The sequence below is a fragment of the Phascolarctos cinereus genome, unplaced genomic scaffold (assembly GCF_003287225.1).
Source record: "Phascolarctos cinereus isolate Bilbo 61053 unplaced genomic scaffold, phaCin_HiC Scaffold_2;HRSCAF=192, whole genome shotgun sequence".
Lineage (NCBI taxonomy): Eukaryota > Metazoa > Chordata > Mammalia > Diprotodontia > Phascolarctidae > Phascolarctos > Phascolarctos cinereus.
Genome location: NW_027555625.1, coordinates 39,454,854 through 39,469,685, shown reverse-complemented (window position 1 = coordinate 39,469,685; position 14,832 = coordinate 39,454,854). Strand labels below are relative to the sequence as shown.

Sequence of the window (14,832 nt, the reverse complement as noted above, 5' to 3'; positions counted from 1 at the left end):
TAACAACTTGGCCAATGTTATGAAATGTCTTACACACTTTTCCTCCTTTTTTATAACCTAATCTCCCATGGAAAGCCTAAGGTGGGAGTTAGTCCTACTTACTGAGACCACTACTTCAGCTATGACCTCAAAATAACAAAAAAAGTTCACTGATCTTTCCCAGTGTTTTCTCTACTTACAGCACTTACAAGTTTTTCTGGCTGGCTACATTTTAAATCTTTCAAGGTAACAAAATCTAGTTTACAGTGCAAAAATAACAGACATTTTATGAACACTAATGCAGACACAGACAAAATGACAAGACAGATAAATAACAAAGTGCAGAAATCCAATTTTAACTGGGTGACCTAAGGAGTGCAGAAACCAAAGGCATGCACAGAGCAGAGGCATGCAGAGAGGACAAAGTATGGAAGAAATCCTTATCTTCAGAGGAGACCTGTCCAACCTCGGGTGGTCTCTACTCCTAACCAGCTTGGAGAGAAATGTGGACTTCTACCTAATGCATGGAAGTCTGAGATAGGAGTGGGGATTAGAGAAAGGACTCACCTATCATTCAAGGCTAGAACTTCAAGAGAATAGGTCTAGTGCCAAGCTGCAGAACTGTTGGGCTTAGGGTCTAGTCTGCAGTTTCCCATCCTATCTGAGTCACAGTACCAAAGATGTCAACCTCAGAGTTCAGTCTAAGAAAAACAAGCAGAATTAGGTTGTATAGATGTTTATTTCTCTCAAGCTGACAGCATGCAAGCAGAGCTACAGCTGAACTACTCACAAAAAAGGTTAGGATGGGGGATTATGAAGCCATAAAGCAAGGAAGTGCCCCTGACTCAGGATGTCTTTGCAACCCTAATCTGATCTTCTGGTTGCTAACACAACAGGAAAATTTCAGGTTCACTCAGAGACCATCCCAGAGGATTGTTGGCATCTCAGTCCAGAAGGGCTTAAATCGTCCTCTCTGATTGGCCAGTCCACATTTTTGGCCTTCATTGGGTAATGAAGGGCTCAAGCAGGTCTCACATCCTATACACCAAATCTAAGCTCAGCAAACTCTAAGGCATCGCATAGCCTTCAGGGAGTCAGAAGACAATAACACCCCAAGGCACAGGTGACAATTCCTGATCTTCTTCTTCTACACACCCAACATTTCCATCTCCCACTTCCATGACTTTGTACTGGATAGCCCCAGGCAGGCCCTCCCTCTACCTTTCAGAATCCTCAGGGTCTTTCAATCTAGACTTCTACCTGAGAAGTGGCATCATCTTCCCTCAGAAAACCTCATATTTATTTTGCAGATGCTTAGGTAAGAATAAGTTGAATATCCTGGTGCAATGTATCCATAACGTCTACCACAGAGGAATCATTTAAGAAATTGTTTGTTGAGTAACTGATTGGTTGGTTGATGGATTGATTGATTGACAAGTTATACTTAAGAAAGGAGTGCCAAGTCCTAAAATCAATCAAAGCCACAAATAGAGAAATAAAGCGTCCTTGGTGGAGATCCTGGGGCAGGAAACCTGCCACCCCATGGGATTTCCCATGAGTGCAGAGCAAAAAGGATTTCCCAATCTTGAGATCTATGAAAAGTTCTTTTGCCTTTAGGAAGGAAGAGGAGAAGGTAGCAAGCCCTAGTCATGAGATGCCAGCCACCCTGGGTGATCTGAGCAAGGAAAACCATTTCATTCTGGCTGTTTTGTCCTTCATGCTATGAATCCTAACAGAAGGATTAAGAACCTCAGGGGCTGACCTGGCTCCAGATGGTTTTGATTACAAGGAAAGATTCCATGGTGGGGGCTGACTGATGTTGTTTCTTGTTTGTCTTTATTTAAGGAAGAGGACTAGTGACATCACAAGGGCAATAGCAAGAATCGCAAGTGAATTGGATTTAAGTGAGGCAGGGCTGTGCAAAGTTATCAGCTGCACTCTCTCCTTCAGGCTCATCAGAGGCCAATGGTCAAACCTAACTTAAGATGAGAGGCAAGATGGCCCTGGATGCACTGGAAGAGAAGTCTTTCCCAGGTCTCACTTTTTCATTTCTCTTTTTCAGGTTTCAGGGACCATTTACAGTCATCCTTATCTATGTGTTTCCACTGGACCCAGATGGCTCTGGAGGCAAGAGTGAGATTGGTGACTTTGCAGAGCCCTGCATCACTTAAATCCAGTTCACTTGCAAGTCAAGACATCACCTTCCTGATGTCGTTGATCTTCTTCAAGAATGAAGGAGAAATCAGATCTAAATAATTGGAAAAATATCAGTTGCTCATGAGTAGACTAGGCTAAAATAATAAACATGAAACTCTATCCAAATTAATTTACTTATTCAGTGCCATAAGTCAAACTACCAAAAAAGTATTTTAGAGCTAGAAATATAATAATAAAATTCATCTGGAAGAACAAAGAGTCCAGAATATCAAGGCAATTAATTAAAAGAAATGCAAGGGAAGGTGGCCTAGCCATACAAGATCTAAAATTGTATGTTAAGGCAGCAGTCATCAAAATTTGTTGGTATTCACTAAAAAATGGAGTGGTAGATCCCTGGAATAGTTTAGGTACACAGGACACAGTAGTCAATGACTATAGTAACCTACTGTTTGACCAATCCGAAGACTCCAGCTTCTGGAATAATAACTCACTGATTGGCAACTGCTGGGAAAACAGGAAAACAGTATGGGAGAAATTAGGCATAGACCAACATCTTACACCATATACCAAGATTAGGTCAAAACGGGTACACGATTTAGACATAAAGGGTGAAACTAGAAGTAATTAGGAGAGCAAGGAAGAGTTTACCTGTTAGATCTATGGAGAATGGAAGAATGAATGACCAAACAAGACACAGAAAACATGAAATGCAAAATGGAAAATTTTGATTACATCAAATTAAAAAGGTTTTGGACAAAGCCAATGCAACCAAGATTACAAGGGAAGCAGAAAGCTGGGAAACAATTTTAACAGCCAGTGTCTCTGATAAAACCCTCATTTCACAAACATATACAGAACTAAGTCAAATTGATAGGAATACAAGTCATTCTCCAATTGATAAACTGGTCAAAGAATATGAACAGGAAGTTTTCAGATGAAGAAATTAAAGCTAAGTATAGCATATAAGAAAATGCTCTAAATCATTATTGATTAGAGAAATGCACATTAAAACAACTCTGAAATACCACATCACACCTATCAGATTGGCTAACATGACAAAACAAGAAAATGATAAATGTTAGAGATGATGTGGGAAAAGTGGAATACTAATGCATTGTTGGTGGAGTTGTGAACTGATTGAAAAATTTAGAACTCAAAACTTTATAAAAGTGAATGTTGAAAACTAAAAATACATAATTTTGTTTAAAAAAGAATGAAGGACAAACAACAGTCTGTGAGTGGTAATAGCTGCCTCACCGGGACCCAACTGTTCAGTTCCAGTTGGGCAATGCTCCTTCCTTCTCTCCTTCCTTCCTTCTTCATTTCCTCCCTGTGGGGAGTCATACACTTACATATAGGTATTCTAATGAAAGCAATATAAATTTCTTGAGATTGAGCTCTGGAAAACCAGGCTTTGATAAAGCACATTCAGATTCAAATGGAGATACTTCCATATGCCTAAAATACAAATCACTCTGGGTCTCACCAACTGGCCAATAATAAGTCCCAGCCCCAGCTTCTATTGATCATTGTTTGAGGTTTGACAGCTCAGAGTGAGTGAAAATAACAATTGTTTCTGTTCTGTCTAGGAACACTGAGGGTCTTCCCCTCTCAAATTGTTTTGTGACTTGATCTCCCTATCTCACCAACCAGGAAATACTACAAGTGCAACAGGCTTGATCCCACTGTTGATTGGTGTAGAAACTTTCTGAGGGGAGGAAAAGAGATGATGAACTTTAATAGGAAAAAGGTAACTGAATAACCATGTCACTCCTTTTGGCCTTAGTTTCCCTGCCTACCAAAAGAAAGGTTAAGAACAGCAATCCTTTTTTTCTTTCTTTTTAGCTTTTAGAAAGTTAGAACAGAAATACAGGACAGAAGAATAAACATCTCCCCCCAACAACTCAAGGGACACATTCTCCCCATGACCCCTGGTAAACCAAAGAATTTCCAAGTAACCTTCAGTTACATTTCATCTAAGTCTGGGCCCTTAGCTTTCTCTAAATTTTGTTGGTTCCCTGGTCTCTTCTTTCTTAATACTATTCTTTGCATAGACACTTATCAACTCTTTGTCTCTAGACCCAAAACCGTCTGATCTCTCCTGGGAAGAGAGCCCCCCAACCCCCTGCTTGCCACCCTTCCTACCTTTTATAATCACAATTAGCCACCTGTCACAGCCACCACCATGTCCATCTTAAGGCCGATGCATTTAATACAGCAATAAAAAAAGAGGCCACCTGAGGTCGCACCTTGAAGGAAATACAGTTGGGCCACTCCCTCCACGTGCATATAACCCCTCCTAGGGTCCTTCACTTCCGGCTGGACCAGCACTGTTTTGCATGGTGATATCCAAGGCACCTCCTCAAATCCAGCCTGCAGTACAAATATCTCCCATCTCTCTCCCTCTGAGCTCAGAGCTCTCTACCTCCAGCTCTGCCAGGATCACAATGCTCTCCCAGTCCTTACTCTTCTGGCTACTACTGCTCTGGCCTCAAGGTAAAACTTCTAAAGAGCCATAGGTTGGCACCACTTTAGAGACAGAAGGAGTTTTCCAGTGGGCATCTCTGACTCAGTCTGAGGGTAAGGGAACTACTCTTGCATTCACTGTCTCTACACAGGATTCTTCATTCACTGAAATCTTTCTTCTTTCTCCTTAGTATCCCAAGCAGCCATTGATTGACCCAGTCCCCAGCCTCCCTTCTGTGGCTGCAGAACACCAAGTCACCATCAGCTGCAAGGCAGTTCCACAGGCAAGCAATGTTCCAGCAGAAACCAGGACAGTCTCCCAAGCTCCTGATCTATGCTTCTTCCCCTGCAGTCTGGGGTCCCTGCCCGGTTCAGTGCAGTGGCTCTTTACACCTTCACCATCATGCAGTGGAGGCTGAGGATGTGGCAGATTACTACTGTTCTCAGTATGATATGCTCCATTCCCACAGTGTTTCAGCCCTGAACAAAATCCTTTCCAGCCTGCTCAGCCCTTCAGCAGAGGGAGCAGCTGCTTCCCCAGAGTCACAGGCTTGAGAAAACCATCCCTCAGGGAGAACTGGGCCCAATTCACCCTGCTGCAGGAGTCATTTGTCAAAGGACCCTGGTCGAAAGGTTAAGAAGAAAGAGAAAAAGGAGGAAGAGAAAGAATCTTCTGCCTGGGAGGCTTTAGCCAAGGACCACAAATCTTCCCATGTGGTCTGCTTCTCATTCTTACTCTGTCCTCTGCTCCCAATCCTAAGTCCGGAGACCTGAGCTGCTTCTGAAGAGGAACTGTAGACAATGCAGGGGAATGGACCTGCAGTCTCACTTCTGGCTATTTTTCCCCAGCCAGGACAGGCAATGTGTGTGGAACAGTCCCTAAAGTTCTTGAGGCAACCTCATCTATACAATGGATGTAGTCTTTCTCCTCACCCTGGGAACTCACTGGCGCTGTGAAATCATTCATAACTCCCATCTGCAGGGATAGATGCCTGAGAACCTGATTTGAGGACAACAGGCCTGCTATCTCTATTCCAGTAGGGCCAGGATACTGCCCTCCCCATGATGAGGGGCACGGCCTGGACAGAGTAGCAGCAGCACTGGAGCCAGATCAGAGAGGGGATAGAGGAATTAGCATTCATGACCACAAGCACACAAGTATTCAAGGGGACCAAAGCAGTCAGACACACACACACACACACACACACACACACACACACACACACACACACACACACATGCACACAGGTAACCTGATTGAAGGCAACCAAGGGGTCTCAATCCCATTGGTGAATTAAGGATGTCTAACCAAAGGCTGTGAAGACGTCCCTTTGTGGAATGGCAGATGAGAACAATCTGTTACAATGGCCACAAAGGTGGCTGAAGCAGGGGCTGTGGACCACTTAGAGCTTGGTTAGACATGGAAAATGCCAAGGTTACCCCTGCATGTTCAGCCATCACCAGTCACCTTGACTCTGCCCTGCCACTAGACTCTGATCACTCTGGAAGAGAGTGAGGCTGACGACTTCGTGCAGCTCTGCTTCACTTAAGCGAAATTCACACATGAATCAAAACATGTCACCCATACTGTTTTTACATTTTTCAGAGCCCTGTGGCACCAAGCAAGTGACAAAGAGCAGGTGCAGATACATTCCCAGGAATTTTTACCTTAAATAGTAACATTTCACTAACCACAACTTAAGGCTTAAATATCCTTTCTGATGTTTCCCTAACAGTTAGTGTTTATTTACTTGGATGGGGATTATGAGGCCATAAAGCAAGGAAGTGCCCCTGACTCAGGATGTCTGTGCAAGATTAATCTGATCTTCTGGTTGCTGACACAGCAGGAAAATTTCAGGTTCACTCAGAGACCATCCAGAGGATTGTTGGCATCTCAGTCCAGAAGGACTTAAATCATCTTCTCTGATTGGCCAGTCCATGTTTTTGGCCTTCATTGGGTAATGAAGGACTCAAGCAGGTCTCACATCATATACACCAAATCTAAGCTCAGCAAACTCTAGGGCATCCCATATCCTTCAAGGAGTCAGAGGCAATAACACCCCAAGGGACAGGTGACAATTCCTGACCTTGTTCTTCTACACACCCAACATTCCCATCTCCCACCTCCATGACTTTGTACTGGATAGATGCCAGGCAGGCCCTCCCCTCTACCTTTTAGAATCCTCACAGCCTTTCAAGTCTAGGCTTCTACCTGAGAAGGCGATGTCACCTTCCCTGAAAATTACCTCATATTCTTTGCAGATGTTAAGATAAGAATAAGTTGAATATCCAGATGCAATGTATCCATAAAGTCTACCACAGAGGAATCATGTAATCAGTTGCTTGTTGAATAAGTGATTGATTGATTAATTGATTGATTGATTGATTGACAAGTCATACTTAAGAAGGAGTTTCAAGTCCTGAAATCAACCAGAGCCACAAGTAGAGAAATAAAGCATCTTTAATGGAGATCCTAGGGTAGCAAGCCTGCCACCCTGGGGGATGTCCCATGAGTGCACAGCAAAATGGATTTCCCAATCTTGAGATCCATGACAAGTTCTTTTGCCTTTAGGAAGGAAGAGGAGAAGCTAGCAAGCCCTAGTCATGAGTGCCAGCCACCCTGGCTGATCTGAGCAAGGAAAACCGCTTCATTCTGGTTATTTTGTCCTTCATGCCATGAATCCTAACCCATGGGGTAAGAAGGTGAGGGGCCAAGCTGGCTCCAGCTGGTTTTGTCTACAGGGAAAGATTCCAAGGTGGGGGCTGGTGTTGTTGTTTGTTGTTTATCCTTCTTTCTGGAAGAGCATCAGTGACAACAGGAGGGGGATGTCTTGACTTTCCAGTGAATTGGATTTAAGTGAGGCAGGGGCTGTGCAAAGACATCAGCCTCACTCTCCCCCTCTGACCCATCAGAGCCTGTGCTAAGACATAGGTCAAGATGATAGGCAAGATGGCCCCAGATGTGGTGGGAGAGAGGTCTTTCCCAGGTCTCAGTTTTTCATTTCTCTTTCTCAGGTTTCAGGAACCATTTATAGTCATCCTGATCTATGTCTTGCCACTGGACCCACATGTCTTTGCAGAAGATCGTGAGGCTGGTGACTTTGCACGGCACTGCCTCACTTAAATCCAACTCCCTGGCAAGTCAAGACATCACCTTCCGATTTCATTGGTCCCCTTAAGAATAAAGGAACAATCAGGTGTAAATAACTGGGAAAATATCAGCTGCTCATGGGTATGCCTGGCTAATATAATCAAAATGACAATTCTGCAAATCAATTTACTTGCTGATTGCCATTCCAATCAAAGTACCAAAAAGAATAATTTTGTTCTGCAAGAACAAAAGATCCAGAATATCAAAGGAATTAAATGAAATGCAATGGAAGGTGGCCTAGGCGCACCAGATCTACAGCTATTAAAAAGCAACAATCATCAAAACTACTTGGTACTGGCAAAGAAATAGAGTGATAGATCCCTGGAACAGGTTAGTTACACAAGACGCAGAAGTCAACGACAATAATAATCTACTATTTGATAAACTCAAAGACTCCAGCTTTTGGGATGAGAACTATTTGACAAAAACTGCTAGGAAAATGAAAATAGTATGGCAGAAATTAGGCACAGACCAACATCTTCCACACCATATCAAGATAGAGTCAAAATGGGTACATGATTTAGATATAAAGACTGATACTATAAGCAATTAGGAGAGCAAGGAATAGCTTACCTGTCAGATCTATGGAGCAGGGAAGAACTTATGACAAAACAAGAGAAAGAGAACATTATGAAATGCAAAATGGTGATTGTGATTATATTAAGTTAAAAGTTTTTGCACACAGAAACCCATACAGCCAAGATTAGAAAGGAAGCAGAAAGCTGGCAAATAATTTTTACAGCCAGTATCTCTGATAAAGGCCTCATTTCTAAAATACAGAGAGAACTGAGACAAATTTATGCGAATACAAGTCATTCCCAATTGACAAATGGTCAAAGGATATGAACAGGCAGTTTTCAGATGCAGAAATTAAAGCTATCTATAGTCACATGAAAAAAAATGCTCTTAATCACTATGGATTAGAGAAACGCCCATTAAAGAATTCTTAGGTACCATCTCACACCTGTTGTATTAGTTAACATGATGGAAGAGGAAAATAATAAACGCTGGAGAAGACGTGTAAAAATTAGAACACTAATGCATTGATGGTGGAGTAGTAAGCAGGTGGGAAAATGTAGAACTCAAAATCTTATGAAAGTGAATGTTGAAAAGTAAAAATAAATGTAGTTTTTTAAAAGAATGCAGTAAAAACAACAATCTGTGAGGAGTAGTAGCTGCCCCACTGGGGACTCAACTGTTCAGTTCCACTTGGGCAATGCTTCTTCCTTCTCTCTTTCCTTGCTCATTTCTTCCATTTCATGAGTCATATACTTATAAATGGGTACTCTGACCTTCATGCCCGGAATCCTAACAGAAGGGGTGAGAATGTCAGGGGTTGACCTGGCTCAAGCTGGTTTTCTCCACAGGGAAAGATTCCAAGGTGGCAACTGGTTGTTGTGTATCCCTCTTTCTGGAAGAGAACCAATGACATCAGGAAGGGACAGCTTGACTTGCAAGTGAACTGGACCTAAGTGAGGCAGGGCTGTGCCAAGACATCAGTGGAGGAAAGCAGAAGATGTACTTTAATACGAAAAGAGCAATTGAATAACTATTTTGCTCCTTTTGGCCTCAGTTTCCCATCTACAAAAAAAAAAGGTTAAGACCAGCAATCTTTTTTTGTAGTTGTTTTTAGCTTTCAGAAAGATAAAACAGAAACACAAGACAAGAATAAATGTTTCTCCTCAACAAAGCAAGGGACACATTCTCCTCCCAAGACATACGTGACCACAGAATCTACAAGTCCCCCCACACACACACAGACACGTCTCCATTCATCTAAGCCTGGGCCCTTAACTCTATAATTTTGTACTTCCCTGGTCTTAGTTTTCTTTCTAACTCAGCTCCTTCCTCTCTTTCTTCATTCTGTTCTTTGCATGGACCCTTGTCAACTCTTAGTCTCTACACCCAGAACCATCGGATCTCTCCTGGGAAGGTAGACAGGCTTCCCCTGCTTATAACCACAACTGGCCACCTGCCACAGCCACCACCACGTCCAGCCTAAGGCAGGTGCATTTAAAACAGCAATAAAACAGAGGCCATGGAGGTGAAGCCTTCCAGGAAATACAGTTGGGCCACTCCCTCCACGTGCATATAACCACTCTTGGGGTCCTTCACTTCAGGCTGGGCCAGCACTGTTTTGCATGGTGATATCCAAGGCACCTCCTCAAACCCAGCCTGAGATACAAATATCTCCCATCTGTCTCCCTCTGAGCTCAGAGCTCTCTGCCTCCAGCTCTGCCAGGGTCACAATGCTCTCCCAGTCCTTGCTCCTCTGGATCCTACTGCTCTGGCCTCAAGGTAAGACTTCCAATGACCCATAATTTGGCATCACTTTGGAGACAGAAGGAGTTGTCCAGTGGGTATCTCTGACACAACCTGAGGGTAAGGGAACTACTCCTGCATTCACTGTCTCTACACAGGATTCTTCATTCACTTCAGTCTCTTCTTCTTCTCCTTTAGAATCCCAGGCAGCCATTGAGCTGACCCAGTCCCCAGCCTCCCTGTCTGTGGCTGCAGGAGACCAAGTCACCATCAGCTGCAAGACCAGTTCCAGCGTTAGCAGCTACATGTCCTGGTACCAGCAGAAACCAGGACAGTCTCCCAAGCTCCTGATCTATGCTGCTTCCACCCTGTACTCTGGGATCCCTGCCAGGTTCAGTGGCAGTGGCTCTGGGACAGATTTCACCCTCACCATCAGTGCAGTGGAGGCTGAAGATGTGGCAGATTATTACTGTTATGGTTATTATAGTACTGCATTCCCACAGTGTTTCAGCCCTGAACAAAAACCTCCCCAGGCTGCTCAGCCCTTCAGCAGAGGGCAGCAGCTGCTTCCCCACAGTCACAGGCTTCAGGAAACCACAGCCCTCAGGGGAGAATTGGGCCCAATTTAGCCCAGGTGTAGGAGCCATTTGTACCAGGTGACCTGGTTGAAGTAGAAAGAGTAAGAAGAGAGAGATAAAGGAGGAAGACAAAGAATCCTCTGCCTGGTATGCTTCAGCCAGGGACCACAAACCTTGACATGTGGTCTTCTTCTAGAAGCTGCCCTCATTCTTACTCTGACCTCATAGGTGAAGTAACGGGATGGCTACTGATTCAGCACGAGAGAGGTCTTTCCTAAATGTCAGTTTTTCTTTTCTCTTTCTCAGGTGTCACAGGCCATCTCCAGTCATCCTGATCTATATCTTGCTACTGGACTCAGATGGCTCTGAAGCAGAGAGTGAGACTGTAGACTTTGCACAGCCTTGCCTCACTTAAATCAAATTATCTTCCAAATCAAAACATTGTCTTCTTGATGTCATTAGTCTCTTTAAGAACAAAGAATGAGCAACCATCTGTGAAAAGACATAGCTGCCTCACTGGGGAAGATGTGTAACAATTGGAACATTAACGCATTGTTAGTGGAGCTGTAAACTGGTCCAAAAATTTAGAACTAAAAATCTTATCAAATTGAATGTGGGAAACTAAAAATAAATAATTTAAAAAAAAAAAGAATGGAAGACACACAACAATCTGTGAATAGTAGTAGTTGGCAGTGATCCTTCTTTCATTCCTTCCTTTCTTTCTTTTTTTTTTTAGGCAATTGGGGTTAAGTGACTTGCCCAGGGTCACACAGATAGTAATTGTCAAGTGTTTGGTCTAAGGCTATATTTGAACTCAGATACTCCTGATCTTAGGGCCACTGGTCCATGCACTGTGCCACTTAGCTGCCCCTCATTTCTTCCTTCCTTCCTCAATTTCTTTCTTACTCCCTTCCTCCCCATGGGGAATCACACACTTGCATTTTGGGGCAATCACCAAAGGAATATAAATTGCTTCAGACTGAGCTCTGGAAAACCAGACTCTGATAAAGCCCATTCAGATCTCTATGTAATTCTTAGTGGAAAAAGTCTAACCTTGTTGCTTTTCTCTCACAATTGGCCGTCCTATTTAATTAGAAATGTGGCACAATTACACCTTGGTCTCATTACTTTGTCCAATCACTTCCTCCTCAGGAGGAAGTTATCCATATGTGAATTGGATTTAAGTGAGGCAGGGTTGTGAAAAGGCATCGATCTCACTCTCTCCTTCAGGTTCATCAGAGGCCAGTAGTAAGACACAGGTCAAGATGATAAGCAAGATGGCCCCAGATGCAGTGGAAGAGAGCTCATTCCCAGGTCTCAGGTTTTCATTTCTCTTTCTCAGGTTGCAGTGACCATCTACACTCATCCTGTCTTGCCACTGGACCCAGACATCCTGATCTCTGTCTTGCCCCTGGACCCAGATAGCTCTGGAGGTGAGAGTGTGACTGGTTGCTTTGCACAGCCCTGCATCACTTAAGTCCAGTTCACTTGTAAGTCAAGACATCACCTTCCTGATGTCACTGATCCTCTTCAAGAATGATGGACAAATCAGATCTAAATATGGAAAAAATATATCAGTTGCTCGTGGGTAGACCAGGCTAACATAAGAAAAATATCAACTCTACCCAAATTAATTACTTATTCACTGCCATATCAATTAAAAATTCTTTTACGAGAGCTAGAAAATATAAAAACAAAATTCATCTGGAAGAACAAAGAGTCCAGAATATCAAGGGAATTAATTAAAAGAAATGCAAGGGAAGGTGGCCTAGCCATACAAGATCTAAAACTGTATGTTAAGGCAGCAATCATCAAAATTTCTTGGTACTCACTAAAAAATGGAGTGGTAGATCAACGGAATAGGTTATATACACAAGACGCAGTAAGCAATGACTATAGTAATCTACTCTTTGATTAACCCAAAAACTCCATCTTCTGGGGATAGTAACTCACTGTTTGACAACAACTGCTGGGAAAACAGGAAGACCACGTGGCAGAAACTAGGCACAGACCAACATCTTACACCACATACCAAGATAAGGTCAAAATGGGTGCACGATGTAGACACAAAGGGTGAAACTAGAAGCAATTAGGAGAGCAAGGAATAGTTTACCTGTTTGATCTGTGGAGAATGGCAGAATGAATAACCAAACAGGAGAGAGAAACGTGTGAAATGAAAATGGGAAATTTTGATTACATTTAGTTAAAAAGGTTTTGGAGAAAGGCAATGCAAGCAAGATTACAAGGGAAGCAGAAGGCTGGGAAACAATTTGGAAGCCAGTGTCTCTGATAACAGCCTCATTTCTTAAACATTTACAGAACTGTGTCACATTGATAAGAATACAATTCATTCTCCAACTGATAAAAGGTCAAAGAATATGAATTAGGCAGTTTTCAGGTGAAGAAATTAAAGCTAGATATAGCATATAAAAAAGCTCTAAATCATTAATGATTAGAGAAATGCACATAAAAAAAACTCTAAAGCACCACATCACACCTATCAGATTGGCTGACATGACAAAACAAGAAAATGATAAATGCTAGATAAATGTGGGAAAAGTGGAATACTAATACATTGTTGGTGGAGTTGTGAACTGATTGAAAAATTTAGAGCTCAAAACCTTATAAAAGTGAATATTGAAAACTAAAAATAAATAATTTTGTTAAAAAAAGAATGAAGGAAAAAAATAGTCTGTGAGAAGTAATAGCTGCCTCACTGGGGACCCAACAGTTCAGTTTCAGTTGGGCAATGCTCCTTCCTTCATTCCTTCCTTTCTTCCTCAATTTCTTTCTTCTCCTCTTCCTCCCAATGGGGCATCATACACTTGCATTTGGGGCCTCTGACCAAAGGAATATAAGTTCCTTGAGACTGAACTCTAGAAAACCAGGCTTTGATAAAGCCCATTCAGATACAAATGGAGATACTTCACTATAATTTCAGTATACAAAACTCTCGCTCTCACTGATTGGCCAATATTAAGTCCCAGCTCAAGCTTCTCTGGGTCACTGTTTGGGATTTGAAGGCCCAAAAGGAGTGTAAATAGCAATTATTCTTGCTCTGGACAGAAACCCAGAGATCTTCCACTCCTAAATTGTTTTGGGCCTAGATCTCCCTATCTCAACTGGCTAGAAATACAACAGCTGCTCACAGGCTGGATCCCACTGCTGATTGACACGAAAGCTTTGAGGTGCTCTGTTTCTGATCTGGACCAGTTGGCAGGTCTTTAGGCAGTCTCCTGGGGAGGAAGAGGCCAGGGCTGCTATTGGTGCCAGACTTGGTCTGGACACCGGATCTGGCCACAGCCCAGCTGCTGCTCCTAACTTCTAGGCTCAAGCAATGCACCAGCCTCAGCCTCCCTGGTAGCAGGGATGACAAGCTTGGGCCACCATGCATGGCCTAGGTACCAGGCCTACTGTTGTTACTACTCAATCATTTGATCTCCTGGTCTTTTTATGTCATTCTACATCAGCACATATTTATAAATTTCTCTGGTTTCTCTGAAACCAGCTTTTTCACAGTGTACTACTATTGTAGATCATAATTTAGTCAGCCATTCCCCAACTGCTTTCTTTAAAGACTTCAGACTTATGTTTTGTCAGCCATTACTGAGTTCATTCTAAGAAGACAAACAGGGGCAGCTAGGGGACACAGTGGAGAGAGCACCGACCCTGAAGTCAGGAGGACCTGAGTTCAAACCTGCCCTCAGACTACACACTTGACACTTGCTAGCTGTGTGACCCTGGGCAACTCACTTATCTGCAGTTACCTAAAAAGAACGTGAAAAAGAAAAACAAAGACAAACAAAATCCGGCTGCATGTACATGTTTATTTCTCACAAAGTTTGTGAAATATGCATACAGAGATAAGCATGAGAGTTCACTGTGAAAATGAGCCCAAGGATGGATAGACAAAAGGGCTATTAGATCTTCAGAGTAATTCCTCCTCACCCTTCCCTTCCTTCCTGCCTCAGGATGCCTATGTCAGCCAAAATTAGAGTCTTCATAGGTGTTAACCATAATATGAGGAAGGAATTTCTTAATTGCATCGATTGTAAATGCAATAAGACTAAGAGAATGTCAAGGTGTCCATTGACATTATAGATGCAGGATTTCTGTGTTTCTTTTCTCATTAACATGAATACATATAGCATAACATAGTATAACGTGTGTCCATAAATTACCAACATAAGAAAAAGTCTCATCCTTCAAGAGAGCGTCCAGTTCAAAGCATCCTGCCCT

The 14,832-nt window shown here is 42.7% G+C and overlaps 1 protein-coding gene and 1 gene segment (V, D, J or C); both read left to right on the top strand.

Annotated features, from left to right (window-relative positions):
* The window catches only part of LOC110204017 (uncharacterized), a 180,725-nt gene that overhangs the window by 33,339 nt on the left and 132,554 nt on the right, over nucleotides 1-14,832 (top strand). The window lies entirely within an intron of this gene.
* On the top strand, nucleotides 9,852-10,659 carry LOC110204015 (immunoglobulin kappa variable 1-8-like). The segment is given in 2 exon segments: nucleotides 9,852-10,051; nucleotides 10,214-10,659. Coding segments are annotated over 2 exon segments (588 nt in total).